General features: G+C 45.1%; 1 protein-coding gene across 1 annotated transcript; it reads left to right on the plus strand.

The window, feature by feature from the left end:
• LOC139325913 (protein-arginine deiminase type-1-like) lies at positions 1–25,780 on the plus strand. The gene is made up of 17 exons (XM_070955947.1): positions 1–92; positions 5,601–5,781; positions 6,694–6,766; positions 7,105–7,166; positions 7,422–7,539; positions 8,423–8,548; positions 9,551–9,716; positions 10,461–10,467; positions 10,649–10,752; positions 10,986–11,109; positions 13,228–13,335; positions 13,706–13,857; positions 18,868–19,012; positions 21,177–21,270; positions 21,357–21,436; positions 22,859–22,984; positions 25,547–25,780. Exons 1-17 carry the CDS (start codon positions 1–3, stop codon positions 25,778–25,780), a joined length of 1,992 nt encoding a protein of 663 aa, XP_070812048.1.
• Positions 25,781–27,546: the final 1,766 nt, after the last annotated feature.

A 27,546-nucleotide genomic window follows, 5' to 3' on the forward strand; every position in this document is an offset into this window, starting at 1 on the left:
ATGAACAAGCAGAGGGTAGTTCATGTGTCCACCAAGCAGCCGAGCTACGCGGTTTGTGTGCTGGGGACGGAGATTTCCTTAGACATCAAGAGGTAAGTCCCGCGAGTCTTCAAGAGAGTTTGTGTTGGGTGCAGAAAGAAGACCTCGTGGGGCCTGGTGGTCTTCCAATCTCAGCTTGGGCGATGCCTTTGCAAGTTCCTCTTTCTCCTTCCACTTCCACACCTGGACTAGCTGAGCTCCGTGGCTAAGACACTGAACTTGTCGATCAGAAAGTTCGGCAGTTCGGCGGTTCGAATCCCTAGTACAGGTGACAGTACTCCGTTACTGATCCAACCTCTTGTGGCAGACCACCTAAGGAGGCCCAGGAGGACAAGAGATGATATACGAGGAGTAAGATGCAGGACAGTTTAAAATAAATGCTATTTAAAGTTTTTTTAAAAAAAAAATAGCGTCGAATAAATAGTCTTCCCAAATGGTAGTTTAGAACTCACGACCGAGAACAATGCATTGCCAGAAATGAGGGAATGCAAACCCTCTCAAGGATCAGTCAGGAAATAAAGAAATCATTGACTCTTTGTCAGCCTCCTGAATTTCCCCAGGAGCTATTAATAATGAAAAATAAAGCTAATCCAAATGTGTTATAGTTTTTTCTTCTAAAAAAACCCAAAGCTATCTTAAAAAAGAGAGAATGGAAAGAAAACAAAAGCTATCTCAGCTTTAGTTCTGCAGAATTTGATTATCGCTTGTTTTTCGGTCTCCTGAGCTTGCAGAAGGCAAATTGGCTTCTATCTCAAGTTTCCTTCCAGATCAGCCTAGTTCTGGGGGAGCTGATGAATACCATCTATTTTGTTTTCTTGATAAGAGGAGCAAAATGCCTTTTTCTCCCCCCCCCCCCCCGTCTTTCATAAAGGCAAAGAAGAAACGGGTAACACTGCAATCCTTCAAAATGAAGAATCTTTTTCTACCATCCTCATTTGGAATCCCAATGACAAGATTTGGGCTTCAGATCAAATCATATTACGATAACAGAGAGAGAGATTGAAAGAGAGGGCTTTACAATTAAGAAGATGACAAAATACAACCCAGCAAGTCGGAGGAAAAATAAAACTTTCCCTTGAATCTTCAAGGATGGGGTATCAGAATTGCTAAACCACGGGTCAGCAACCTGCGGCTCTGGAGCCCCATGTGGCTCTTTCACCCCTCTGCTGTGGCTCCGTCATTCAAAATATGCGTCACAACCGCCAATGTGTGACACCTGCCGGCACGCGATTTATTGAGCTTTTCAACTCCTGGTAGGCCAACCATGGATAAATCCAGGAAAAGAAAAGTTTCAGAAGAAAATAGAACGTTTAATTCGACTACGTATGCTAGTTTTGTGGCCGCTCAAGAAATAGTCAGGCACGGGAAGGGTTTTGTGGCTCCCGGTGTTTTCTTTTCTGTGGGAAACGGGTCCAAATGGCTCTTTGAGTGTTTAAGATTGCAGACCCCTGCGCTAAACGTACTAGGCGTGCAAAAACCTGAAATGCAGATGTGAGTGGTGCACACCCCTGGGAGCAAGGTGCTATTTCTGTCCCCTGTCACGCCCAGGTGCGATTTATTTTATTATTTTTTTTGCAGAAAAAATGTGCAGAGAACCAAATTGTGCAAAGGAAAACGAAAAAGTTGATAGGGAACTATGATTTACAACTCCGAGGGATTTCACATGCACCGCTGAAAACACGTTCCTAAAAAAAATTGAAAGATTTCTGGATGTTTTCTTCTCTTGCTTTTCAGCTTGCACTTTTCAGTGTGAGAGGGATAAGAAACCCTGTTGTGCCACATGCACAATTTTGGCATAAAAAAACCTTTTAAATGTGACACACACATTTCTGAGTCAACAAAAGTCAATCTGCTCCAAAAAATGGAGCTTTTCTTGCTGATGACATTTTCCACCGTTTATTTCAGCATGGCGGTGCATTTTATATTTTGATTTAAGAAACCGTGGCTCAAGTGAGGAGGCATTGTTTAAAATGTGGGTGTAATTATACTTTTGAGGGTCCACTGCAATTCCTTCTAAAGTAAAGGTAAAGGTTCCCCTCGCACATATGTGCTAGTCGTTCCCGGCTCTAGGGGGCAGTGCTCATCTCCGTTTCAAAGCCAAAGAGCCAGCGCTGTCCAAAGACGTCTCCGTGGTCCTGTGGCCGGCATGACTCAATGCCAAAGGCGCATGGAACGCTGTCCACCAAAGGTGGTCCCTATTTTTCTACTTGCATTTTTTACGTGCTTTCGAACTGCTAGGTTGGCAGAAGCTGGGACAAGGAACGGGCGCTCACCCCATTACGCGGCCCCAGGGATTCGAACTGCTGAACTGCCAACCTTTCGATCGACAAGCTCAGCATCTTAGCCACTGAGCCACTGCGTTCCATCTGCATTTCCTTCTAAGAGTACGCAATTGTTGTTCAACCACACAGGTAGGACAGAAAACATGTCCATGCATTATTTTGAAAAAGGATAAAAAAACAACAATCCCACTGAGTAATACCCGGTCACCTTGGTGAGTAATTTGGAATGTGTGCAGGCTCAGAGAGGAAAACCACAGGATTCAGCAGTAAAAAAAATCCTGGAATGTGGAATAAATAAGCAAAAGGGCTGCTTTTGATGTCACATTTTTTTTACTCAACCGTTTCTGGGTCGCAGAAGATCCCGTCAAAACAAATTCGTCATTCAAACTGTCCATCTCTAAAGGTTACCCAAAATTCTTGGTTACTTTCGTGGCTGCATCCAAAACTTTTCTTCTTCCTGTCAAACACCAAGGGTGCGCAGGAATTCTTTTTATGATCAGGTCAGTTAAACAGAAGGGACGCGGTGGCTCAGTGGCTAAGCCGCTGAGCTTGTCGATCGAAAGGTCAGCAGTTCAGCGGTTCGAATCCCTAGTGCCACGTAATGGGGTGAACTCCCGTTACTTCTGCCAACCTAGCAGTTCGAAAGCACGTAAAAAAAAATGAAAGTAGAAAAAACGGGGACCACCTTTGGTGGGAAGGTAACAGTGTTCCATGCGCCTTTGGTGTTGAGTCATGCTGGCCACATGATCAAGGAGACGTCTTCGGACAGCGCTGGCCCTTCGGCTTTGAAACGGAGATGAGCACCACCCCCTAGAGTTGGGAACGACTAGCACATACGTTTAACCTTTACCATTAACCCTTTACCATTAAACAGGCCACCCTTCCTGCTTTTATTGATTTCTTGCCCTTTCTCTCCTTGGTGTACGCGGGAGTGTGCCGAGAGTGAGTTAAAAAAGTTTGCGGAGGGTTTTTAATTTTGCATGGTGGAATCGACTTTTAAGGAGCATTTTAATCCATGCCTTCCGCGGACGACGGAGGAGGAAAAAATCGGAGCCTCTTTTCATGTAAATGGAAAGCAGCATTGGTATAAATTCTCGCAGCGGAGCTGTTGGTCCGTGGCTGTGCTACAACAGCTTGTAAATCCTGTGGAAGGCAGTTACAAGAGGAGACGGCGATAGAAGTGTTTGTGGGAAGATTTAAAGCCATGGACTCTCCCCTTTTGAGTGTAATTGTGTGTACTGACAGAATAATATATCTCTTAACAAGTCGCTGCAAGACATTGAAGAGAGAGAAGAAAAGAAAGAGAAGAGAGCCTTTCCCTCTCTCCTTTTCTTCCTTCTTCTTCCCTATGTAATTTTTTCCCTTTTCTACCCTATAGCAATAGCACTTAGACACCGCTTCATGATGCTTTATAGCCCTGTCTAAGCGGTTTACAGAGTCAGCCTCTTGCCCCCAACAATCTGGGTCCTCATTTTACCCACCTCGGAAGGATGGAAGGCTGAGTCAACTTTGAGCCGGTTAGGATCAAACTGCTGGCAGTTGGAAGAATTAACCTGCAATGCCGCATTCTAACCACTTTGCCCCAGGGGTGGGTTCTACTTACCTTTACTACCGGTTCGCAACGCTCGCACACGCACACACGCACGTTTTGATGATATCAGGGTCTGTGGGCAGAGCCTCCCGCCAGTTTTACTACCGGTTCTATAGAACCGCTGCGAACCGGGGGCAACGCACCACTGCTTTGCCCCCACAGCAGGGGTGAAATCTGACAGGTTCTGGAGAACCGGTAGCGGAAATTTCGAGCAGTCTGGAGAACCAGCAAATGCCACCTCGGGCTGGTCCCAAAGCGGGGAGGGGGGAATGGAGATTTTGCAATATCCTTCCTCCAGAAGTGGGGAGGGAATGGAGATTTTACAGTATCCTTCCCCTGACACCCACAACAAGCCACGACCACAGAACCAGTAGTAAAAAATTTGAATTTCACCACTGCTCCATCATTCTTAATAGGAATAGCACTTAGACATGTACACCACTTCATAGTGCTTTGCAGCCCTCTTTAAGCAGTTTTACAGAGTCAGCCACTTGCCCCCAACAATCTGGGTCCTCATTTTACTGACCTCGGAAGGATTGGAAGGCTGAGTCAACCATGTAAGGATCGAACTCCTGGCAGTGGGCAGAGTCAGCCTGCAATACTGCATTCTAACCACTGGGAAGGAAGGGAAGGGAAGGGAAGGGAAGGGAAGGGAAGAAAGGGAGGGAGGGAGGGAGGGAGGGAGGGAGGAAGGAAGGAAGGAAGGAAGGAAGGAAGGAAGGAAGGAAGGAAGGAAGGAAGGAAGGAAGATAGCAATAGCTCTTATAGGCCACTTCACAGTGCTTTTACAGCCCACTCTAAGCAGTTTACAGAGTCAGCCTCTTGCCCCCAACAATCTGGGTCCTCATTTTACTGACCTCGGAAGGATTGGAAGGCTGAGTCAACCTTGAGCCGGTCAGGATCGAACTGCCAAACTGTGGCAGCTGGCGGTCAGCAGAAGTAGCTTGTGACCACAAAGATGCCCCAAATTTCTGTTGTTAAGTGAGATATTTTATGACCTTTCTTACCACAGTTGTTAAGTGAATCCCTGCAGTTGATAAGTAAGTTAGTAACCCGGTTGTTAAGTGAATCTGGGCTTCCCCATCGGCTTTGCTTGTCAGAAGGTCGCAGAAGAGTCCCCTCATTTCTCTTTATTTTTTTTCTTTGCACATGCTCCAAACCAGTGATGGGTTTCAAAAACTTTTACTACCGGTTCTGTGGGTGTGGCTTGGTGGGCGTGGCAGGGGAAGGATACTGTAAAATCTCCATTCCCTCTCCATTCCAGAGGAAGGGTACTGCAAAATCCCCATTTCCACCAGATCAGCTGGGACTCGGGAGGCAGAGAATTGATGGGGGTGGGGCCAGTCAGAGGTGGTATTTACCGGTTCTCCGAACCACTCAAAATTTCTGCTACCGGTTCTCCAGAACTGGTCAGAACCTGCTGAAACCGACCTCTGCTTCAAACCCAAACCTGGAGTAGCTGTAGCCTTCGGGCTTAAATTCACCCAAAAAGTAGGGATTTCCTTCTTGGTTTTGCAAGTCTTCTTCCTGGCCACAAATTCAGAAACTGCACACACAGTGAGTCAAACCCCAAAGTTGGCCATCGATGTTTGCAGTGCAGATAAAGCCCCGTCTCTAGATCAGTTCTTGAAAAAACAAGTAGTGTAGAGTAATTCCACACATACCTGTATTGTTTGGTTTGACCTTAGCTCCAGGCCCAGGGGGACCACGTCTTTTGAAGCCCGTGGCACAGGCGGGCTCCAGGTCTACGTGACCTATGACCCCAAACACCTTCCCAAGCCTGAAGGTTCGAAGAGGTGGCCTCTTGACGCAGACACCGAGGTCATCGTGTCTCTGAAGGCGGTTAGCAGTGCGGTCAACGACAACAAGGTGAGGGGGATATCTTTGTTGTGGCCTGCCAGCAGCCAGCAGATCTGGTGGCAGATTCGGACAGTGAGGAGGTTGGGGAGGAACATGGGCCAGTCCTGGAGTCTGGGGAAGGCTCTGATGAAGGCTCTGCATCAGAGGCAGAGAGGGGGCCAGGGCCATATGCCAGTTATCAGCTGCCTTCAGAGTCGGACATCAGTGAGGCAGATGAACAGCTGGAGCCTGTTCCCAGTGTGCGCATGGGCAGAGTTGCCAGATGAAGGGAACAGCTAAAGAACAAGGGTCGACTTGGGAGTAAGGCCACAGGTGGACGATGAAGGGCCCCTCCCAGAGGGAATAAAAGAGGAGCGAAAGGGAAGTGGAGTTTGCAGGAGACAATTAGTTCATTACTGCATTCTTGCCAAGTATCGTAGGTGTCTGAAAGATATCGGCCTGGCCACTCTCAGAGCCTGATAAAGATTGGTCATTGTGAACTATCTTAAGACTGTGGGAGAGGAAAGATTTGCTGGAGAGGAATTCACTGTGAATGAAATAAAGGGGTTTTTTTGTCCGGACAAGGAGTCTGCTTCGTGATTCAGAACAATGCTGACCTAGCATTGATGCTCCACTGAGATGGTGGGGAATAGCATCCCAAGGGTCTTTGGGCCAGGTTAGCAGAGAGAGAGTCTTCAGAAGAGAAGATCAGAAATCCCAGAGGGGCCCTGAGCAAGGTCCTACTCATAAGTAAGCCCTTCTTGAGGTGTAAAGCTTAAGTTAGGAACTTCTTTGCGTTCACTTCTCTGTCCAGCCATCTGTATTTTCCTGGTGCATGACAGAATATGGGCTCAAACAGGTCGTGTTTCAACAGGAGGGAAACTGACATATTAACCTGTCTGACAGCTCAGCAAGTGAGTTGGCCATTTGTTCTCTTTGTAGATCAGAGTGTCCTATTACGATCGAACCGGGAGCACGCCGATTGCCGAAGCTTGGGTGTACATCACATGTGTAGGTAAGTACCAGTTTAACCCACAACCTGCACTTTCTCCTATGTTCTTAAGGCCCCCGGAGCAGGAGGTGGCACACCTCTCAAAAATTTCTCCATCCTGCAAGGGACGTTGTGGATTCCGGCTTTATTTTGGGTTAGCCTTGCAAAGTTTCTCAACAATTCTGTGTGAAGGGTAGGGTAGGTAGGACGCCATGGCGAACAAGGGTGGGAATTATAGTTTTGCTCACACCAGGTAACATGGAGGATAAACTTGTTTTCAAGCTCTTTTAGAGTCCTGGACATGAGAAGTGAAAGCACAAAGGCAGAAGAAAGATAATGTTTTAACTCTGTCCCTCTCTTAGCCCTTTCCCTGGATGCCGATACTGGTCGAACCGGAACTGTCCAGAACTACGCCACCAACAAGGTAAAGTTGGATGCAAGGATCTATTTCTGGACTCCATTGGTCATGCAGACTGAAGGACTCTTCTTCCAGAGCTATGGAACTGTTCTTTCAAAAAGTTACGTTGGGGAAGGGAGGTCAATAGAGACGTTCTGAAACATGGACAATCTCTTCGCATTAAAGCTGAAAGAGATGTTGGAAGTCACATTGGGTGCACTCAAGTCCTCCTTGACATGGTGAAATCCTTCACTTCTTTCTTCTTCTTCTTCTCCCCCACAGACCAAATGGACCTGGGGCCCAGACGGAGAAGGTGCGGTATTGCTGGTGAACTGTGACCGAGATGGTCCAAGCTATGGAAACATGGATCACACCTATCCTTATGTGCGATCCCAGGCAGGTAAGTGTTCAGGCATCCATATAACAATGAAAGAATGGAATCATGGGACATCTGGAGCCTTCTTCACGGTGGGACCCCATGTTTTGAGTCAACTTCTCCTGAAGGCCACTCTTGATGTCAACGCTCTTTGTGTTTTGGGGCCAGATGAAGATTTCACTTTTTGGATTCAGGACTTTGTGGCTAAAAAAAAAACCTCCACCCCAAATACTCTCTATTATTGTATTTTGTTATTGCTGTTTGACATTTTAAAAGGATCATCTTTGTGACCTTGTCTTGTTTAATCCAACAATATTTATGGAGTGTCATTCACTTGAGGCCCTTAGGAGAATGGGGGGAATAATAAATGTTTGAAGAAGCAATGACATCTGGGTAGGGCAGGTGGTTGGTAAGAGGTGAGCCAACCCCAAGAGAAAAGGAGGGCCAACGGCTGTCACTCTCCTCCTGGCTCTACTGCCTGAGGGTGACAGAAGAGGGAGTTTGTTCTGCCAAAGAAGCTTGGATGAGTTCAGGGTGGAATCAATTCAATCTCTTCTGATGAGGACAAGATCCAAAGCAGCATCCAGAAAACCCCTGCTTAACGAAGGATCAAAGCTGTGCGGAAGTGAGAAATACATAGTGAAATCAGCAAGGTAGAAATCAAATGGATCAATTTTGCACCTTTCTTGGGATAATAAGGAAGGTCCTGGGATGACCAAATAAGGTTCTTGGGTATCCCATAATGCTAAGATCTCTCTGCAGAAAGATCAGCTTATTTTCCATCCTACACAAGCAATCCAAGAGCGAGTTCTTCACAACTCAAGACTCCACTTGGTGGGACCTCCAAGATGACGTTGCTGATGGCCTACTGTCTCCGTACCAAACCCTTGTCTCTTCTCTTTTCCAGATCTTCAGGACTTGTCCCTTATGATTCTCAATATCAACAGCCCCGCAGGGATCTTTGACAACCACAAACTGATCCTTCACATCTCCATGTTTGATGCTGCAAAAGTGAGAGTTTTCCACGCGGCTGGTAAGGAGCTAGGTCCTTGCTCCCTGGCTTGGTGGAGTCTTCCAGTGCTTATGGGTTAATATATCATCGCGTTGCTTTTCCCATGGGTCAGCCCAACAAGGTGGACCAGACAAAGAGATCAAAGCCAACGAGATCAGAACTCCTCTTGATCACTCTTGATCTTTAGTTGAAATGGCAGAACCTGGCAGGTCTGGATGGGCTTCTCCTACCTCATTTTTGATCTAAGGAGGGATCTGTCTTGAAAGATTTTCTCTGATGAGTTTCTTGGAACGGGATCACACACCACTCTTATGGGACCTTTGCCTTGGTAGCTGCTTCTCCTCCTGTCCTTCAGAGTCATTTTCTCGGTCTTCTACACAATGGAAGAGCTTGCAACATGCTTTCTGGGAATTGTGTGGAGGCTTTGTAGCAGGGGTGAAATGCTATCGGTTCGCACCAGTTCGGGTGAACCGATAGCAGAGGCGGTGCATGGTTCAGAGAACCAGTAGCGGCAGCAGCGCAAGGCTCCGCCCACACGCCCGGATGTTGTTTTTGACCCTTTGCGCATGCACAGGCTTTGCGCATGTGCAGAGGGTCCAAAATCGCATGTGACACACACACACATACACGAGTGAAGCGAGCCAGTAGGGAAGGTAAGTAGATTTCATCCCTGCTTTGTAGCATCTGGTTGGAGAAGCCTCTATATAAAGTAGACAACTCGATTAAATGTCCATGCAGCTTGTAGGATATTTCAAGCACTGCTTTTTCTCTGTAGCCTGTGTCTTTCAGGTACTCTCCTTTCTAGAAATCAACCAGACCAAAACGGGCTTTGTTTCCAGCCTCAAAGGAGATGCCACCATCTGCATTTGCAGTAGATCCAGAAACCATCTCCATTCTGAGAGTTTCTCTCTATTGCAAGTTGGATGAGAGGCGTTGGTTCCGTGGCTTATTATTATTTACTCCTGTTGGCTTCTTTATCATTGGATGGAAACCTCTCTGGATATGATGCTGTTCCCTCAACAGAAAACACTTCCGTCTCCCACTACGAGAACATATTGGGGTCAGACAAGCTGTCCTACACGGTGCAACCTACAGATGGAAGAGGACAGCATACGTTTTACGTGGAGGGCCTCGCATTCCCAGACGGAGACTTCAACGGCCTCGTGTCCTTAAACGCCACTTTGTTGGAGCAGACTAGCTCGGTAATTCTTTATTGTAATCCGTGATCCATATATAGCCTGTTATTTTTGGTCTTTCATTTCATTCTCAGTGTTTTGGGTGTGAGATGGGTTCTCACTAGCCTTTATTCAGGGCTGAAATCCAGCAGGTTCTGACAGGTTCTGGCGAACCGGTAGCGGAAATTTTGAGTAGTTCGGAGAACCGGCAAATACCACCTCTGGCTGGCCCCAGAGTGAGGTGGGAATGGAGATTTTGCAATATCCTTCCCCCAGGAGTGAGGAGGGAATGGGGATTTTGCAGTATCCTTCCCCTGCCATGCCCAAGCCATGCCCACCAAGCCACACCATGCCCACCAAGTCACGCCCACAGAACTGGTAGTAAAAAAAGTTGAATTTCACCACTGCCTTTATCCCTCTGCTGCTTTCCTGTCTTCATTGTAAAATACGGCATCCTGTATTTGTCACAACTATATCAGTTTGACAGCTGTCACTCTGGGGGAGCTAATAAACCTGGGAAAGAACAATGAGTCAAAACAGGAAATAGTTCCTTTGAAGCCGCGGGCAATGCAGGGGAGATCCAGAGCTGTTCAGAGGGGCAAACATAACACCCAGATGTCTTCTTTGGATATAACCGTTGATATGTCCGGTTCAAAAAGGCTGAGACTCAGGTTAGTGAGAGATTGTTGTGGTCCGCCAGCAGCCTGTGGAGCTGGCAGAGTCAGACAGTGAGGAGGCTTGGGAGGAACATGGGCCAGTCCTGGAGTCTGGGGAAGGCTCAGACGAGGGCTCTGCATCGAGGTAGAGAACGAGCCATCTGGGAGGTACGTACTGCCTCCGGAGCCTCCAAAGTCAGACCTCAATGAGGCAGAGGAACAGTTAGATCCAAGTTAGAGTTGAAAGGTGCTGGTCCTAATTTGATACATTTTCTTCCCTCTCTTTCCAGACTTCACCAGCCACTCCTGTTTTCACGGATACAGTGATTTTCCACGTGGCTCCTTGGCTCATGACCCCCAACACCCAAAGGCCCCTGGAGATCTTCGTCTGCAGGTAGCCATGAAACACCAGCAAGATTCCCTTCCTGGGCATAACAAGACTCATTAACCAAAATAACCCTAAATTTAGATTTTCGGAAATGCATCTCCAATGAGAATTAATTCCTCAGGACAGGACAGGAATTTAACTGGGCAGTTATGAAAGAGGCCTCCTAAATTAAAGGAACACTCCTTGATCATCTAACTTTCTCAGTTGCAATTTCTATTGCCATCTTCTTTGTCATTTAGCATCGAGAAGGGTATAAATGCCAATGGAAAATTCCTGGAGGTGATAAAACTTCTAGCAAGGAAAGCCAACTGCAAATTAACCATTTGCCCAGAAGTTGAAAACCGGGGAGACCGCTGGATTCAGGTACACAAATTTGGGACCCAAACTTACACTAACTTTATTGTCACTTTGAATGTAGACTAATCAGCATATATTAAAATGAAATTTATTTGCATACAACTCTCAAAGGGTTACTACCTCCAATATACACTACATAAACATGAGCCTTGGTACAGGGTGCCTTAGTACAGTGGTCTAAGGCACCCTGTTATTAAGCTGGTTATTAAGATCAGATGCCTGCAATTACTGCAGGTTCGAATCTCGCCAAGGCTCAAGGTTGACTCAGCCTTCCATCCTTTCTAAGGTAGGTAAATTGAGGACCCAGTTGTGGGGGCAATAAGCTGACTTTGTATAAATATACAAAAAAATGAAGGCTATTGCTTAGCGCATTGTAAGCCGCCCTGAATCTCCGGAGAAGGGCGGCATATAAATCAAATTTAAAAAAAAAACATGACAAAATAAATAAATAAATACAAAATGATGCACTTACCCGCATATGACACAGAGAAACAACACAGTCTTGTTCGGATGTAAATGTCAACTCGCAAGGCATCCCTGGCCTGCTTTCGAGTTGCCATAGGCAAGCGGGATGGGAAAATGAACTTGAAGCCATGGCGAAACAGCACAGCAGCCAAAAACAAAAGCACATTCCAGACATATCTCTGTCAAGGCTGTCTCCCGGGTTAACCCACAGTGGCCGGAGGGGTGTGATCTCTACAACCCGCGAAATTGCTTCATTGGCGAACATGACTGATGACACACCTGGGAGGAAGGGGGAAACAGGGTCAAGCCTGGGTCATAAATTACATGGGGTCAGAGTTGGCTTCACTTGGAACCTGCGGACATGAAGCTCCCAATAAATAACTGGATTTCTTTTGAAGCTTGGCTCGAGGCTCATGATTTAATTATGTACATGGCAAGAAAAACGAACCTTGAGAGTTTACCAGATGGATGACATAGGGAACAAAGCCGTTACAGAATCAGGTAGTCCTATTAGAAATACTTCGAAAACTCCTGCCAGAGCGGAGCAACAGAAACAGACCGTAAAGTGGGTGTGTGGGGTCTCTAACAATGATTTAAGCTCTAAGCACATCACACTTATAAGCAATATCCTGAATAATGGGAAGCAAGCATCCTATAATCTTCTTGGCTGTCCTCACCACTCTCTATATGGACTTTCTATCTGAGGCTCTGCTGCCACCAAACCAAACAGTGATGCAGTTTGTTACAACACTCTCAATTGTGCCTCTGTAAAAAGTGGCCAGGACAGAAGGAGAAAGATGTGCTCTCCTTATCCAACGCAGGAAATGCAGACTGAATTCCCCTTGACCAAAACTTTTCAGCAATTAATCAGTGAAAATGAATTAAATGATCACTAGAATGGCTTGGCTCCAGAAGCTGTCGGTTTTCTTAAAGAAGAGACTGGAAAGGCATTTGTATAGAGTCTCCTGCTTGATCAGGGAGTGTTATGGTCCTCCAGCAGCCTGTGGAGCTCGCAGCAGAGTCGGACAGTGAGGAGGCTGGGGAGGACCATGGGCCAGTCCTGGAGTCTGGGGAAGACTCGGACGAGGGCTCTGTGTTGGAGGCAAAGAAAGGGCCATTTGGGAGGTACGTGCTGCCTCCGGAGCTTCCAGAGTTGGACCTCAGCGAGGCAGAGAAACGGGGAGCCAGTTCCCAGTGTGCGCATGCGCAGAGCTGCCAGTAGGCAAGAACAGCTAAAACAAAAGGGACGACTCAGGAGTAGGGCTTGGAGATGATTGGCCTCTCCCATAAGACTTAAAAGAGGAGCAAAGGCACATGGGCCTTTGCAGGAAGTAACATTGTTAATTCTGTGCAGTTTAAAGTCTGAAGCTTTGTTTGATTCTGGACTCTGTGTGGCTTTGCCAATTAGGTCTTTGGCAGCGTGTCAAGGGAGATAAAGGTGGGTGATTATCAGCCTTATCCCGAAGGACTCTTTACAACTATTTGGAACTCATCTGTGAATGAACAGAATTCACAGCTGTTGCAATAAAAGAGGTTTTTGGGACTAGACTACTCATGTGTTTTACTGACTCAGGAAGCCTAGGTCAGAACAGGGAGCTGGACTAGAAGACCTCCAGGATCCCTTCCAACTCTGTTATTCTGTCATTCTTTCCCTAACAGGATGAGATGGAGTTTGGTTATGTAGAGGCTCCTCATCAATCCTTCCCCGTCGTCTTCGATTCTCCCAGGAATCGGGGCCTGAAGGAATTTCCTTTCAAGAAGATTTTGGTAAGTCAACTTCTCCCACCCTTTCTCGGCCAAGAGAGATCAGATTCTCCCCTCCTTAGAACAATAGAGAAGGAACAGGGCCATTTTTCCTTCTTCTGAGGAACCGCAACAGGATAAGGATTGACTTGCAGCCTTTCAGAAGGAATCTGAACCGCACTAAGTTATCCTGTTTCACCAAAAATACGGAAAAGTCCTTCATGAAACTTTGCGACACAAATGACATACTTCAGCTTCTAAGGGATAAAAGATTCTTCAGTGGGTCTCTTATTTATTTGTTTGTTTGTTTGTTTGTTTTCTTGGGGAAAAAAAAGAATAATCATTTCAAGGCTTTTACAATGCTCTTATCGTCTTTGTCTTTATTGCCGTCAAGGGCCCTGATTTTGGGTACATCACTCGGGAACCCAAAAACGGGAGAGTGTCCAGTCTGGATTCTTTTGGTAACCTGGACGTCAGCCCACCTGTCTCGGTCAAGGGAAAAAACTACTCCTTGGGGAGGATCCTCATAGGCAGCAGCTTTCCTGGGTAAGGAAGTCATGAGACCAGTGTTTTCCACCCATCTATAGATGGGTTCTATAGAACCGGTAGTAAAACCGGCTGACGGCTCCACCCACCAACCCCGACGTCATCAAAATGTGCGCGGCCCCATTGCGAACCGGTAGTCAGTAGACCCCACCCCTGGTCCAAACCCGTGCTCAAGCAGGAGGCCCTATACCTGTGACAGTGAACCTATGGCACACGTGCCACAGATGTCACGTGGAGCCATATCAGTGGGCATGCAAACTCAGCTCTGGCGCGCATGCGTGCTCAGGTCTGGCAAGCATGCATGCTCAGGTCTGGCACGCATGCGTGCTCCGGCCAGCTGATTTTCGGGCCTTCTGGGCCCACCAGAAGTAGGGAAACAGACCGTTTCCTGCCTCCGGAGGGTGGGGAAGGGTTGTTTTTGCTCTCCCCAGGCTCCAGGGTCTCTTTAGGAGCCTGAGGAGGGCGAAAATGGCCTTCCCAACCACGCCAGAGGCCCTCTGGAGGCCGAAAACTGCTTGTTTGCCAACTTCTGGTGGGACCGGAATGCCCCTTTTTTGCTCTCCTCATGCTCCTGAGCCTCTCTAGGAGCCTGGAGAGGGCAAAAATGGCCTACCCTCCCCCGGAGACCCTCCAGAAGCCCGAAATGGAGAGGCTCCTAGAGAGGCTCTGGAGCCTGGGGAGAGCAAAAAACGGGCCTCCTGGGCCCACTGAGCCATTGCGTGTCAAAAGTGGCGGGAGCGCATGCGCGGGAGGTGGGGTGCATATAATTATGGGTGTGGGCACGTGCGCGTGTGACCCCCCTGCTCCCCCCGCTTTTGGCACACAATATCACTGCCCTATACAATGTCAGACAAGTGGCTGTCAAGTCTCTTCTTAAAAACCACCACTGCTGAAGCACCCAGAACTTCTGGTGGCAAGCTGTTCCACTGGTTAATTGTCCTCACTGTTAGGAAATTTCTCCTTAGTTTTAGGTTGCTTCTCTCCTTGATTAGTTTCCATTCATTGTTTCATGTCTTGCCTTCTGGTGCTTTGGAAAATAAGTTGACCCCCTCCTCTTTGTGGCATCCCCTCAAATATTGGAATATTGCAATCATGTCGTTCCCCCCCCCCAGTCCTTCTTTTCTTCAGACTGGCCGTACCCAATTCCTGCAACCGTTCTTCATATGTTTTAGCCTCCAGGCCTTTGATCGTCTTAGTTGCTCTTCTCTGCACTTTTTCCAGAGTCTCAACCTCTTTTTTGTAATGTTGGTGACCAAAACTGGATGCGGTATTCCAGGTGTGGCCTTATTAAGGATTGATAAATACTAATTTATCACTAATACTAATTTAATACTAATACTTCACATGATTTTGATTCTACGCCTCTGTTTATACAACCAAGGAGTTTATACAACTTGAAGGAGCCAACATCACAACTGGTCACCAAAAAACCTGCAGCCAGGTAGCCAGACTATGCACTGCTGGAGAAGACTTTTGAGAGTCTCTTGGGCTTCAAGGAGTTCCGATCAGTGTAGATCCTAATGGAAATCGACACTGACTGTCCTTTGGAAGGACAGATACGGAGGCTGAAGTTCAAATACTTTGGCCCCCAAATGAGAAGAAGGATTCTTTGGAAGAAACCCTGAGGTTGGGAAAGATGGAAGGCAAGAGGAGAAGGGGAGGGCAGCAAATAATAATAATAATAATAATAATAATAATAATAATAATAATAATAATTAGAAATTCTAAATTTGCCGGACTTGAACATTTTGACTCTACAAAAAACCACCTTACTCGGAACAGCTTACATTCTCCGACGATACCTTAACAGTTCCTAGGTCCTTGGTTAGGACTCGAGCTGCTGAGCTATTAACCAGCCTCAAAGGCTGTGAATCTCACTAAAGATTAACCAATAAATAATAATAATAATAATAATAATAATAATAATAATAATAATAATAATAATAATAATAGGACTGACAGGCACTTGGTCCACAACACACCTGACATAACAATAGTTGAAAAGAAAAAAAAAGTATGGTTCATTGACATTGCAATACCTGGTGATGCACGGATTGAAGATAAGCAGCAAGAAAAACTCACAAAGTATCGGGACTTGCAAATTGAAGTTGAGCGACTGTGGAAAAAGAAATCATGTGTTGTCCCGATTGTAATCGGAGCCCTTGGAGCAATACCCAAAGGACTACCCTGCTATTTAGAAATTCTAAATTTGCCGGACTTGAACATTTTGACTCTACAAAAAAACACCTTACTCGGAACAGCTTACATCCTCCGACGATACCTTAACAGTTCCTAGGTCCTTGGTTAGGACTCCAGCTGCTGAGCTATTAACCGCCCTCAAAGGCTGTGAATCTCACTAAAAATTAACTAATAATAATAATAATAATAATAATAATAATTATTATTATTATTATTATTATTTTATTTATATACCGCCCATTCTCCCGAAGGACTCAGGGCAGTGTACAGCCAGAATTAAAATACAAATATACAAATATACAATATCCTAGTTAAAATGAATTAAAATCATTAAATAGTTTTGGCCGAATTTTAAAACCCAAAATTAAAACCCAATTTAAAATCATTCAATTTGACAGCCCCGCCTGTCGGAACAGTAGGGTCTTGATGAGATGGTTAGATAGAGCCATCGACACAAGAAACGTGAATGGGGTGAAAGTGAAGGACAGGGAGGCCTGGCATGCTGGGTTTTTTTTTTCTATTTTTTTTTTGAAAAAGTTTTTTATTTTATTTTTCTCATAAACATATCTTAAATGTACAATTTCTTATCTAACAAACATATTTTCTTTTAACTTTCATACTGACACAATCTTCATCCTAAACAATTTAATTATTGAAATTTGATTAAATTAAAATAAATAAATATTCGGGGTTGCTCTTCTACCATTTCATCTCCCTTGTTTTACAACAATCCTTCTTCTCCCTTTCCTCCCTTTCCTTTCCCTCCCTTCTTCCATCTACTCTTCTACTTTCTTCTTTCCTCCTCTGCTTCTCCTCCTCTCCTTCCCCTTCCTTTCCCCCACACCTCTCTTCTTCCTCCCTTCTAACCTTCTCTCCTACTCTTGTTTCCTCTCTCTCTCTTTCTTCCTTTCCTTTTCCCTTTCCCTCTCTCTCCATCCTCTCTTCTCTCCTCTGTCCCTCTCCATTCTCTCTCTATTGTTGTATTCATTTTCAATTTAGTATTTTCCAAGGTGGTATTCGAGCAATCCCAGTTTTTACTTTCTTTTCAATTACTTTTTCATTTTACTAAATTCACACATATCATCATAAATGGGGAAAGGTGGGGGGGGGGAAGAGAAAGAAAATGTTATTATAAAAATGTACATTTATGTTGTTCATGGGGTGGCAAAAAGTTGGACATGACTTACCAGCTGACCAACAGAAAGCTAGATTATAAATGGTCATGGGTCCTTCTCTTCTCGGGCTCTTCAGCCTGTACGCCCTCGGACCACCAAGTTTGTAGATCAGTGGTGAGTTTCAAAATTTTTTACTACTGCTTCTGTGGGTGTGGCTTGGTGGGCGTGGCATGGCTTGGTGGGCATGGCTTGGTGGGCATGGCAGGGGAAGGATACTGTAAAATCTCCATTCCCACCCCATTCCAGGGGAAGGACACTGTAAAATCTCTATTCTGACCTCAATCCAGGGGAAGGTTACTGCAAAATCCCCATTTCCTCCCGATCAGCTGGGACTCGGGAGGCAGAGAATAGATGGGGGTGGGGCCAGTCAGAATTTTTACTACCGGTTCTCCGAATTACTCAAAATTTCCGCTACCGGTTCTCCAGAACTGGTCAGAACCTGCTGAAACCCACCTCTGCTGTAGATGCCTTGGTTACAAGGAAACTGAGATTTATTTCCTGAATGTCATCTACCGACCAACCGCACTCAGCAAAAGTAAATGAAAAGCAGTAGGAAGGCAAGTTAATCACCCCTCTGCTCATTGCAGTCGCCAAACCGGTTGAAGCACCAAAGTCATCGGTGATGAAAATTAGTCCTGCCGATGGAGAAAATAGCAAGAGAGGGAGCAAAGCTGGCTTCCCTTGGCAGGGAGTTCCAAAGACTGAAAACAGCTGCAGAGAAAAATGATCAGGAGGCCATTGGACTTTCTATGTCTTTGAAGACGTTTCGCTTCTCATCCCAGAAGCTTCATCAGCTCTGACAGGATAGTGGGGAATGGAAAGATTTATATTCCTTGCAGATAGCTGGTCAATTGCATCAGGGATGGGTTTTAATCATCATCATTATTATTATTATTATTATTATTATTATTATTATTATTATTATTATTATTATTATTATTATTTTATTTCTATACCGCCCTTCTCCCGAAGGACTCAGGGCGGTGCACAGCCAATTTAAAAACACAAGACACAACAATGATTAAAAATTAAAATAATTAAATAGATTTGGCCGATTTAAAACCCCAAAAATTTAAAATACCCCAATTTAAAATTATTATGTTGATAGCCCTGCCTGACAGAACAACAGGGTCTTCAGTGCGCAGCGAAACACCCACTGATTTTTGGGCCTAGTGGGCCCACCAGAAGTAGGGAAACAGGCTGCTTCCGGCCTCCAGAGGGCCTTGGGGGGTGGGGGTGGGAAAGGCACATTGTTCACTCTCCCCAGGCTCCAGAGCCTTTCTAGGAGCCTGGGGAGGGCTAAAACGGCCTTCCCCACCGCCCCAGAGGCCTCTGGAGGGCCTTCAGTGGGATGGGGAAGGCCGTTTTCAGAATGATGCAGTCCATCATTCCAAACGTTAGGGTCTTCTCCAATCAGTTCTCTCTTCTCATTTGGTGGCCAAGGTTGGGAAGCCCAGACCTAAATCTTCTATTTACCCCACCAATAATGTAGAGCCAGAGGCGACATAAACCTGGAGTTTTTCTATAAGCTTTACCTCGAAAGAGACATCCCCAAGAGATCCTTCTTGACATGTAGGACATCAGAATTGTTCTGGAACTTCTGCATTTCACGCTTCTCTCTTTATCCAACGCTTAGATCCGGCAACAGGAAAATGACAAAAGTTGTCCGAGATTTTCTTTACGCTCAGAAAGTTCAAGCTCCTGTAGAGCTTTATTCAGACTGGCTGACGGTGGGTCATGTGGATGAATTCTTGAGCTTCGTTCCGGCTCCAGGCAAGAAGGTATGGATTGATGTGGGAATTGGGCAGAGGGTTGGACTACATCAGGGGTCGGCAATCCGTGTGGCTCTGGAGCCGCATGTGGCTCTTTCATCTCTCTGCTGCAGCTCCCTGTTGCTGGTCGGCTCCACAATTGATAGGGCTTTCGGTTAGGACAGGTAGAGGAAAAAGGACGCCATGCTAGGAGGAGACTCTATGGTGGGGGAACCGGACTTCTGGTCAGCAGAGGAAAAAGGACGCTGCACTAGGAGGAGACTATGATGGGGGAACTGGACTTCCGGTCGGCTCCAGAATTGAATGGGGCTTCCAGTTAGGACCTTTGTGGCTCTTTGAGTGTTTAAGGTTGCCGACCCTTGGATTACATAGAAGACCTCCAAGGTCCCTTCCAAGCCAATTACTCTATGTTGTATAATTCCCTTTCCCAATTAAGCTTGCATTCACCTGCATAGCCATAGATGAGCCGTAGTGGCGCAGTGGTTAAAATGCAGTATTGCAGGCTAATTCCGCTGACTGCCAGCGGTTCGATCCTGAAGCGGCTCAAGGTTGACTCAGCCTTCCATCCTTCCAAGGTCGGTAAAATGAGGAGCCAGATTGTTGGGGGGCAATAGATGCTGATTCTGTAAGCCACTTAGAGGGGGATGTAAAGTATTGTGAAGCGGTATATAAGTCTAAGTGCTATTGCTAATAGATTACAAAAGTTTATTTGGCTGCAAAGGTATTGTCAGACTTCGATGCTATCTCAAAATAAATGAATTTTCAAACTGCCAATCTTTAAGGAAATCTTTTCTTTAATTGAGCACAGCCACCGGATCATGACTCGATGCTGATAAGACTGACCTTTTGCCCCCCAATCCCTCCCTTTCCGATCCCCAAATCTCTGCTTCTCATTGGCTATCTTCCAAGTCATTCTTCAGATTTCTTGCCTCATCATTTCCCAGGAATGTCTCCCCCCCTCATTTCCACAACAACCCGACTTCAAAGGGATTTAGCAGGCAAAAGTTCAGAGCTTACCTCTCTCTCTCCTCTGCTCTCTATGCCAGCGTCGAAGCGCTGACAGGTATCACCTGTTGCTCTCTGAGCCATCTGCATAACCCCGTGTGAACTTTTCTTTTATAATATCTTCCTTCTCTGTAAAATAATAGAATTGGTCTGTCTATGCAGGTAATCTGCTATTTACAACAGTTTAGTCACTGCTCAGTTATACAGGGGCTGGGGAAAAAAACGACTTAGGACCATTTTCAGCATCCCCATGGTCCCGTGATTGAAATTCGGACGCTTGGCAACTGATTCATACTTATGATGGTTGCGGTCACACAATTCCCTTTTGCGATCTTCTGGCCAGCAAAGTCAATGGGGGAAGCCAAATTCACTTCACAACCCGTGATACTAATGGCAGCAGTCCACTTAATCACTCTGGCAAGAAAGGTGGTAAAATGAGGCAAAACAAGCTTAAGAACTGCCTCGCTTAGGAACGGGACATTTGGTCTCCGTTGCGGTCGTAAGTCGAGGAGTACCTCTATTGTCATTCTAACTAACTAACCGGCATGTTAGTTCAACTGACATCGCAGGAAGCAAACCTGGGGTGAAATCCAGCAGGTTCTGACAGGTTCTGGAAAACCGGTAGCAGAAATTTTGAGTAGTTCGGAGAACCGGCAAATGCCACCTCTGGCTGGCCCCAGAGTGGGGAGGGAATGGAGATTTTGCAGTATGCTTCCCTCAGGAGTAGGGAGGGAATGGAGATTTTGCAAATATCCTTCCCCTGGAGTGGGGTGGGAATGGAGATTTTGCAATATCCTTCCTCTGGAGTGGAGAGGGAATGGAGATTTTGCAGCATCCTTCTCCTGGAGTGGGGAGGGAATGGAGATTTTGCAATATCCTTCCCCTGGAGTGGGGAGGGAATGGAGATTTTGCAATATCCTTCCCTTGGACTGGGCTGGGAATGGAGATTTTGCAGCATCCTTCCCCCAGGAATGGGGAGGGAATGGAGATTTTGCAGCATCCTTCCCCTGCCATGCCCACCAAGCCACGCCCACAGAAATGGTAGTAAAAAAAATTGAATTTCACCACTGAAACAAACCACAGTAAACATCCCGCATCCGGTTATACTGTGGGAATAAAATTTAACTCAGATTCTTACCCTCCTGTGTGCGTGTGTGTCTCCACGCAGGGTTTCCGGCTTCTTCTGGCCAGTCCCCTCGCTTGCTTGAAGCTGTTTGAAGAGAAGCAAAAAGAAGGTTATGGGAAGGCTGCCCTGTTTGAAGGTGAGCTCTAAGGTTATTCTTCCCGGCTGATTCCATGGGAGACCAGACTACCCATCCTCATGTATAAATCTTTAATTTTTTTCCAGGTCTAAGGAGGGTGGGGAAAATTACCGTCGATGAGATCCTGACGGACAGAAATGTGCGCCAAGACAGCAAATATGTTCAGGTAAAACAGTAACAAAAGTGTGACATTTTCTACATTAGGTAGGAAATTCACACCACATTAAAGAAAAAAAAACTGATTCTCAGCAAAAGGCAGAAGTTCTCCATTGCATAATTCATTCCCCACCATTAAGAAACCGTTTACCAAGGATTTAGAGGTGTGAAAATGAACCCAGAATCTTAGGATGCTCCTTTGCATAAGACTTTCCTAAGAAGCTGGTTTGCAACAGCCAACTTCTAAGATTTTGTCTAGACCATTCTTAGTAATTTCCTTCCTTGACTGGTGTCAGATCCTCTTTTTGGATCTAAGGATGACATCTGTCAAATAATTGTAACAGGGAGTTACCAGCTGCCTGTTTTCAAATCCCTAGGAAATTCTTATTTCCTAACAAGTAGAAAAAAGTCCTTTTTTGCGTTTGGTTTAGAAAACCCTGCATCCGATGGAAAAGTGGTCTATTATCCTTTGAAATACCACATAGTTGATACTACCTCCTTGGTGTCTCCAACTGAGCAAAGGACTATTGTTTCGTTTTAGAAAGATTGAAATCACTCCTTAAATCAACAACTGCATGTATATTTTAAGCCTAGGTGTCCCTTTCTATAACATGTCCCACAACTCTTTTTGTATAAAATACCTTAAGGACAGGATACCATATTAAAGGATACCTTTAATATGAATTAAAGCTTTAACACAGGAGTCCCCAAACTTGGCAACTTTTAAGACTTGTGGACTTCAATTCCCAGAATTCCTCTGCTGGCTCTGCAAGCCCAAATTGTTGGAAATGTGGCTATCATCAGGGTACCTTCTATCATATGTGGTGGGCATGCCCCGAAGCGAAGAAATACTGGAAAAAAATTAGAAAATGGATACAAGAAATAATTGAGGATAACATTGATTTGGGGCCCGAAACATTTCTCCTGGGAATACTAAAAAGGACATATGAAAAAAAAAGAAGTATCTAATTATACATATTATTACGGCTGCCAGAATAATATATGCACAATACTGGAAAGAAAAGGGATTACCATCAGAGGAGCACATAATTAGAAAAGTATTTGAATGAGCTGAGATGAGTAAATTAACGTATGAGTTAAATGATGATGAAAATTCGGAATACTATATAGTGTGGGAAGGGTGGTACAAGTGGATGGAGGATAAAATAAAAGAAGGAGATGGTGTAACTATTAATAGGAATAAGTGACTTAAGAGACACCATGTAAGTAACCTATATATATGTATATGTATGAACACTGCTTAACCGATATTAGTTGAATTGTAATATTATGTAATTCAATAAAAATGTTAAAAAAAAAAATTCTGGGAGTGGAAGTCCGCAAGTCTTAAAGTTGCCAAGATTGGAGACCCCTGCTTTAACCTGATGGGAACCCATCACACACACACTTGTCTTTCTGTCCCTCTTCCCAGAGTTGTATTGACTGGAACCGGAGTATTTTAAAGCGAGAACTTGGACTGACCGAACGAGACATCATTGATATCCCCCAGCTCTTCACTCTCGAAGGCTCCACCGCGACAGCCCTGTTCCCAGATATGGTGAGTGACCTTCCTTTCCATTGGTCTTGCCAAAGCAAGCATCCCTTCTGAGCATCCTACGGGGCTGAAGCTGGGTTTCAATTCCAAGGTTCAAGGGAGAGAATAACAGAGATTTATAATCTACCACATCTGTGGAGGATTCTCAGTCATCCAAGCCATGGTTGTCCCAAAGATGCTTTTTCAAGAGGCAACTGGACTTTTCTGTTTTTCTTTGAAGATGTTTCGCTTTTCCTCCAAGAAGCTTCTTTAGCTCTGAGCTGAAGAAGCTTCTTGGATGAGAAGCAAAACGTCTTCAAAGAAAAACAGGAAAATCCAGTTTCCTTTTTAAAAAAAATACTCCTTTTGGATAATCTACCATGCTTTCCATCAGCAAAAGGGAGAAACTGGAAAATTTCCTAGTTTTCTTATAATAATAATAACTTTATTGTCATTGTACATGTATACACAGTATACCCATACAACGAAATTCACTTAACACCCAAAGACCACACACATAACAATCCCTAAACACATCCCCACCCACCACAAATTCCCCACCCCTAAACCACCCAAACATCCACACAACAGACCAAGTAATGCTGTCCAACAGCTCCCTGATGGTGGCCCTTTAGTTCATTGTTGAGTGCAATTATAGCTCTGGGATAAAAACTATTCAGAAGACGTGTGGTCCAAGTTTTAATTGTTCTGTATCTTCTGCCAGAAGGCAACAGTCCAAAAAGATTGTAAGCAGGATGGGAAGAGTCTCTGAGAATGTTATGCAACTTTCTCAAACAGCGAGATTCGAAGATGTCATCCAGGGCTGGAAGCTGGAGCCCGATGATATTCTGGGCAGTTTTAATGATTCTCTGTAGAGCGTTTTTTGTCCGCTACAGAGCTGCTCCCATACCATGCAAGAATGCCGTATGTCAGGACACTCTCAATGGTGCTGTGATAGTAGGACAGAAGTAGATGCTGAGATAGATTTATCTTCCTGAGCGTTCTCAGGAAGTACAGCTTCTTCTGTGCCTTCTTCACAAGCATGTTAACATTCATAGTCCATGAGAGGTCCTCCGAGATATAAATGCCCAGAAATTTAAAACTACCAATCCTCTCCACCTCCTCACCACTTATGTACAATGGTTAATGTACACCTCTCTTATCTTAGTTTTTAAAGATTGCATTCAATGTCTTTCCATTAAAAGAGTAGTGGCCAAAAGGGAGCTTTTCTTTAAAAAAATTAAAATGTGGAAGGGTAGCAATGGAGACAATGGCCAACCAGCACTGATAATTCTAAGCAATAGCTTCTAATCATGAAGAATGGTTAAATCCTGTTGACTCAAAAAGGGAAAGCTTAGACTTTTAAACCCTTTAGCAGAGAAAAAAGACATGGGGATGGGAATCATTTTAGGGAACTGGAAGATAATACATACAAAGATATGATTGCAAGAATTGGGTATTGAGTTTAATGAAAAAACTCAATATGAAAATATTTGAAGGGCTACCACGCTCTCTACATGGGGCTCCCCTTGAGGAGCACCCGGAGGCTCCAACTGGCGCAGAGTGCGGCCGCGCGGGTGGTTATGGGAGCGACATGGCGTTCCCATGTAACACCTCTCCTGCGCGAGCTGCACTGGCTCCCGGTGGTCTTCCGGGTGCGCTTCAAGGTTTTGGTTACCACCTTTAAAGCGCTCCATGGCTTAGGACCCGGGTACTTGCGGGACCGCCTACTACCACCAATAGCCTCCCACCGGCCGGTACGCTCCCATAGAGAGGGGCTCCTCCGGGTGCCGTCAGCCAAACAATGCCGACTGGCGGCCCCCAGGGGGAGAGCCTTCTCTGTGGGGGCACCTACTATCTGGAACGAGCTCCCCCCAGAGATACGGAGGATCCCGGATCTGCGCACCTTCCGCCGCGCCTTAAAGACCTTACTATTTCACCAGGCCGGCCTGGCCTAAATTTCCCTCTCTTTTATAAAAGATTTTTAAAATTTTAAAAAATTTAAAAATTTTTAAATATCATTTAATATTTATATATTCAATTTTAAATTGGTTTTAAAAGTTTGGGGTTTTAAATTTGTCGGGGCCAAAATTATTTAATTTGATTTTATTCTATTTTTAAATTTTGTATTGTATGTGTTTTTATTGTTTGGCTGTGCACCGCCCTGAGTCCTTCGGGAGTAGGGCGGTATAGAAATCTAATAAAATGAAAAATGAAAATGAAAAAATGAAGAAGGAGCGAAACTATTTTCCAAAGAACCTGCGGGTAGGACAAGAAGCAATGGGTGGAAACTAATCAAGGAGAGAAGCAACTTAGAACTAAGGAGAAATTTATGACAGTGAGAACAATTAATCAGTGGAACAACTTGCCTCCAGAAGTTGTGAGTGCACCACCATTGGAGGTGCACATTCTTCTTTTTAAGAAGAAATTGGACAACCATTTGTCTGAAATTGTAGATGGTTTCCTGCCTGAGCAGGCAGAGGGTTGGACTAGAAGACCTCCAAGGTCCCTTCCAACTCTGTTATTCTTCTTGGAAGAAAGAGATGGATGAGAAGCCAACTCAATTCTTTGTCTTGTTCTCTGCAGGTAAATATGCTCGTCTTAGGGGAACACCTGGGCATTCCCAAGCCATATGGACCCATCATCCACGGCCAGTGTTGCTTAGAAGTGAAAGTCCGCTCCCTCCTGGAGCCACTGGGCCTCTCCTGCACATTCATTGATGACTTTTTCTCCTACCACGTCTTGTCGGGGGAAGTCCATTGTGGCACCAACGTTCAGCGGAAACCTTTCTCCTTTCGTTGGTGGAATATTCTTCCATGAAAAAACAGCCCATAAATTATCTCAGGCTTCGTTTTCTCAACACCTTTGTCTCTGAGGTTGAAGAGATGCAGCAGCGTGGAAAATTGTTGGAAGAAGAAGGAGAACCTTTCCCAGAGATAATTTCTCAGCACCTTCCCGAAATTTGTTTCAATTTGGGTCTCTTGAAAACACACAAGGCAGTAACGACTAACCATGCAAGGCAGCAGGTTAGATAAAATTGTCTGGCTTTCTGGAAAAACGCTGTTTCTGGAGAAGCCAGCAAGAGGAGAAGAAACTACCTGGAAAAGCCAAATATATTTACATTTTCAGTGGGAATTATTCAAAAGCCATCACCAGGAGCTGCTAGATAAAACTACAAGGAGGAACTGATCTCTCTCCTCTCTATAAGGAGCAAGAAATATTTATACATTATATGAAGGCTGATCCAAATTGACTTCCCAAAGTTTATTTGAAGTAGGAAAGAGGCATTTGAAAATCTTGCAAGTGTTTGTGGTTTCAGGTTGCTAACTTCGGGTTCCAAACAGATGCAAATCCAGCCCAAAGTCTGATTACTTAGCACAATTTGCATGTGGGAATGGAATGGTTCCCTGTCCACTACTAGCATAGATAGATTTAGAGGTTAGGAGTAGAGCAGAGGTCTTCAAAGTTGGCAGCTTTAAGACTTGTGGACTTCAACTCCCAGAATTCTCCAGCCAGCTGCTGGCTGGAGCATTCTGGGAGTTGAAGTCCACAAGTCTTAAAGCTGTCAAGTTTGAAGACCTCTGGAGTAGAGCCATGAAGGATCAGCTGGAAAAATCAGATGAGAATCTCTGATCTCTGAAAAGAGAGAGAGAGAGAGAGAGAGAGAGAGAGAGAGAGAGGGAGGGAGGGAGGGAGGGAGGGAGGGAGGGAGAGAGAGGAGAGAGAGAGAGACAGAGAGAGAGAGAAGGATGGGAAAACCTGATTGTTTGGATTGAGATGGGATTGTTATCTCAGCCAGGAATGCAAAATTCTTGAAAATAAAAATGTGCATTATGAAATTATGTCTCTGGCTCAGTTGTGCAAGCTGATCTCTTTGCAACCTAATGAGTGTCAGTGACTTTCATCGGCACCACACAAGAGGAAGTGTTGATGTGCCTGATTAATCCTGTTTTTTCTTTGAAATGAGGGAAGCGGGTGCTTTTCCAATGAAACCTCTTCAGCAACAGGCACATTACATTACATTACAACTGGGTTACATTACGTGAAATCCTTTATGACTCAATAAATCAGAAAAGACTCTCATGAGGGTACAATAAGCAAGCAATATAGAGTTCATAGTACGTACAGATAGTCCTAGACTTATCACCATCTGTTTAGTGACTGTTCTAAGTTACAAAAGCACTGAAATAAATGACTTGTGACCGGTCCTCGCAGTTACGACTGCTGCAACATGATTAAACTTTGGGCCAGGGGTGAAATGCTCCTGGTTCGGACTGGATTACCCGATCCGGTAGCGATGGCAGCGGGTGGTTCAAAGAACCGGTAGCAAAAATCCCTGTGCCCTCCCCCCCACCATGCATGATCATCAGAGGTTTTTTTTTTTTTACTTTTAAAAGCATTTTTTCTACAACCTCTTCCCACAAAAAAATGCTTTTAAAAGTAAAAAAAAAAAGCCTCTGATGATCGCGCGGCTCAGCTGGGATCGTCAGAGGCTTTTCAAAGCATTTTTTTCTGCAACCTCTTGGCCGAAAAGGTGGTAAAAAAAATGGTTTGAAAAGTCCCTGACGATCCCAGCTGAGTTTCCT

The sequence above is a fragment of the Pituophis catenifer genome, unplaced genomic scaffold (assembly GCF_029215685.1).
Source record: "Pituophis catenifer annectens isolate HBS135680 unplaced genomic scaffold, rPitCat1.0.hap2 SCAF_18, whole genome shotgun sequence".
In the NCBI taxonomy this organism is placed as follows: Eukaryota; Metazoa; Chordata; class Lepidosauria; order Squamata; family Colubridae; genus Pituophis; species Pituophis catenifer.

What these genes read in the sequence shown, in the direction of transcription:
- LOC139325913 (XM_070955947.1), top strand. Translation starts at nt 1, where the DNA reads ATGAACAAGCAGAGGGTAGTTCATGTGTCCACCAAGCAGCCGAGCTAC. An exon ending in TTCCGGCTCCAGGCAAGAAG is followed by an intron (nt 19,013 to 21,176) that starts GTATGGATTGAT and finishes GTCTCCACGCAG; the next exon opens with GGTTTCCGGCTTCTTCTGGC. An exon ending in CAGCCCTGTTCCCAGATATG is followed by an intron (nt 22,985 to 25,546) that starts GTGAGTGACCTT and finishes TGTTCTCTGCAG; the next exon opens with GTAAATATGCTCGTCTTAGG.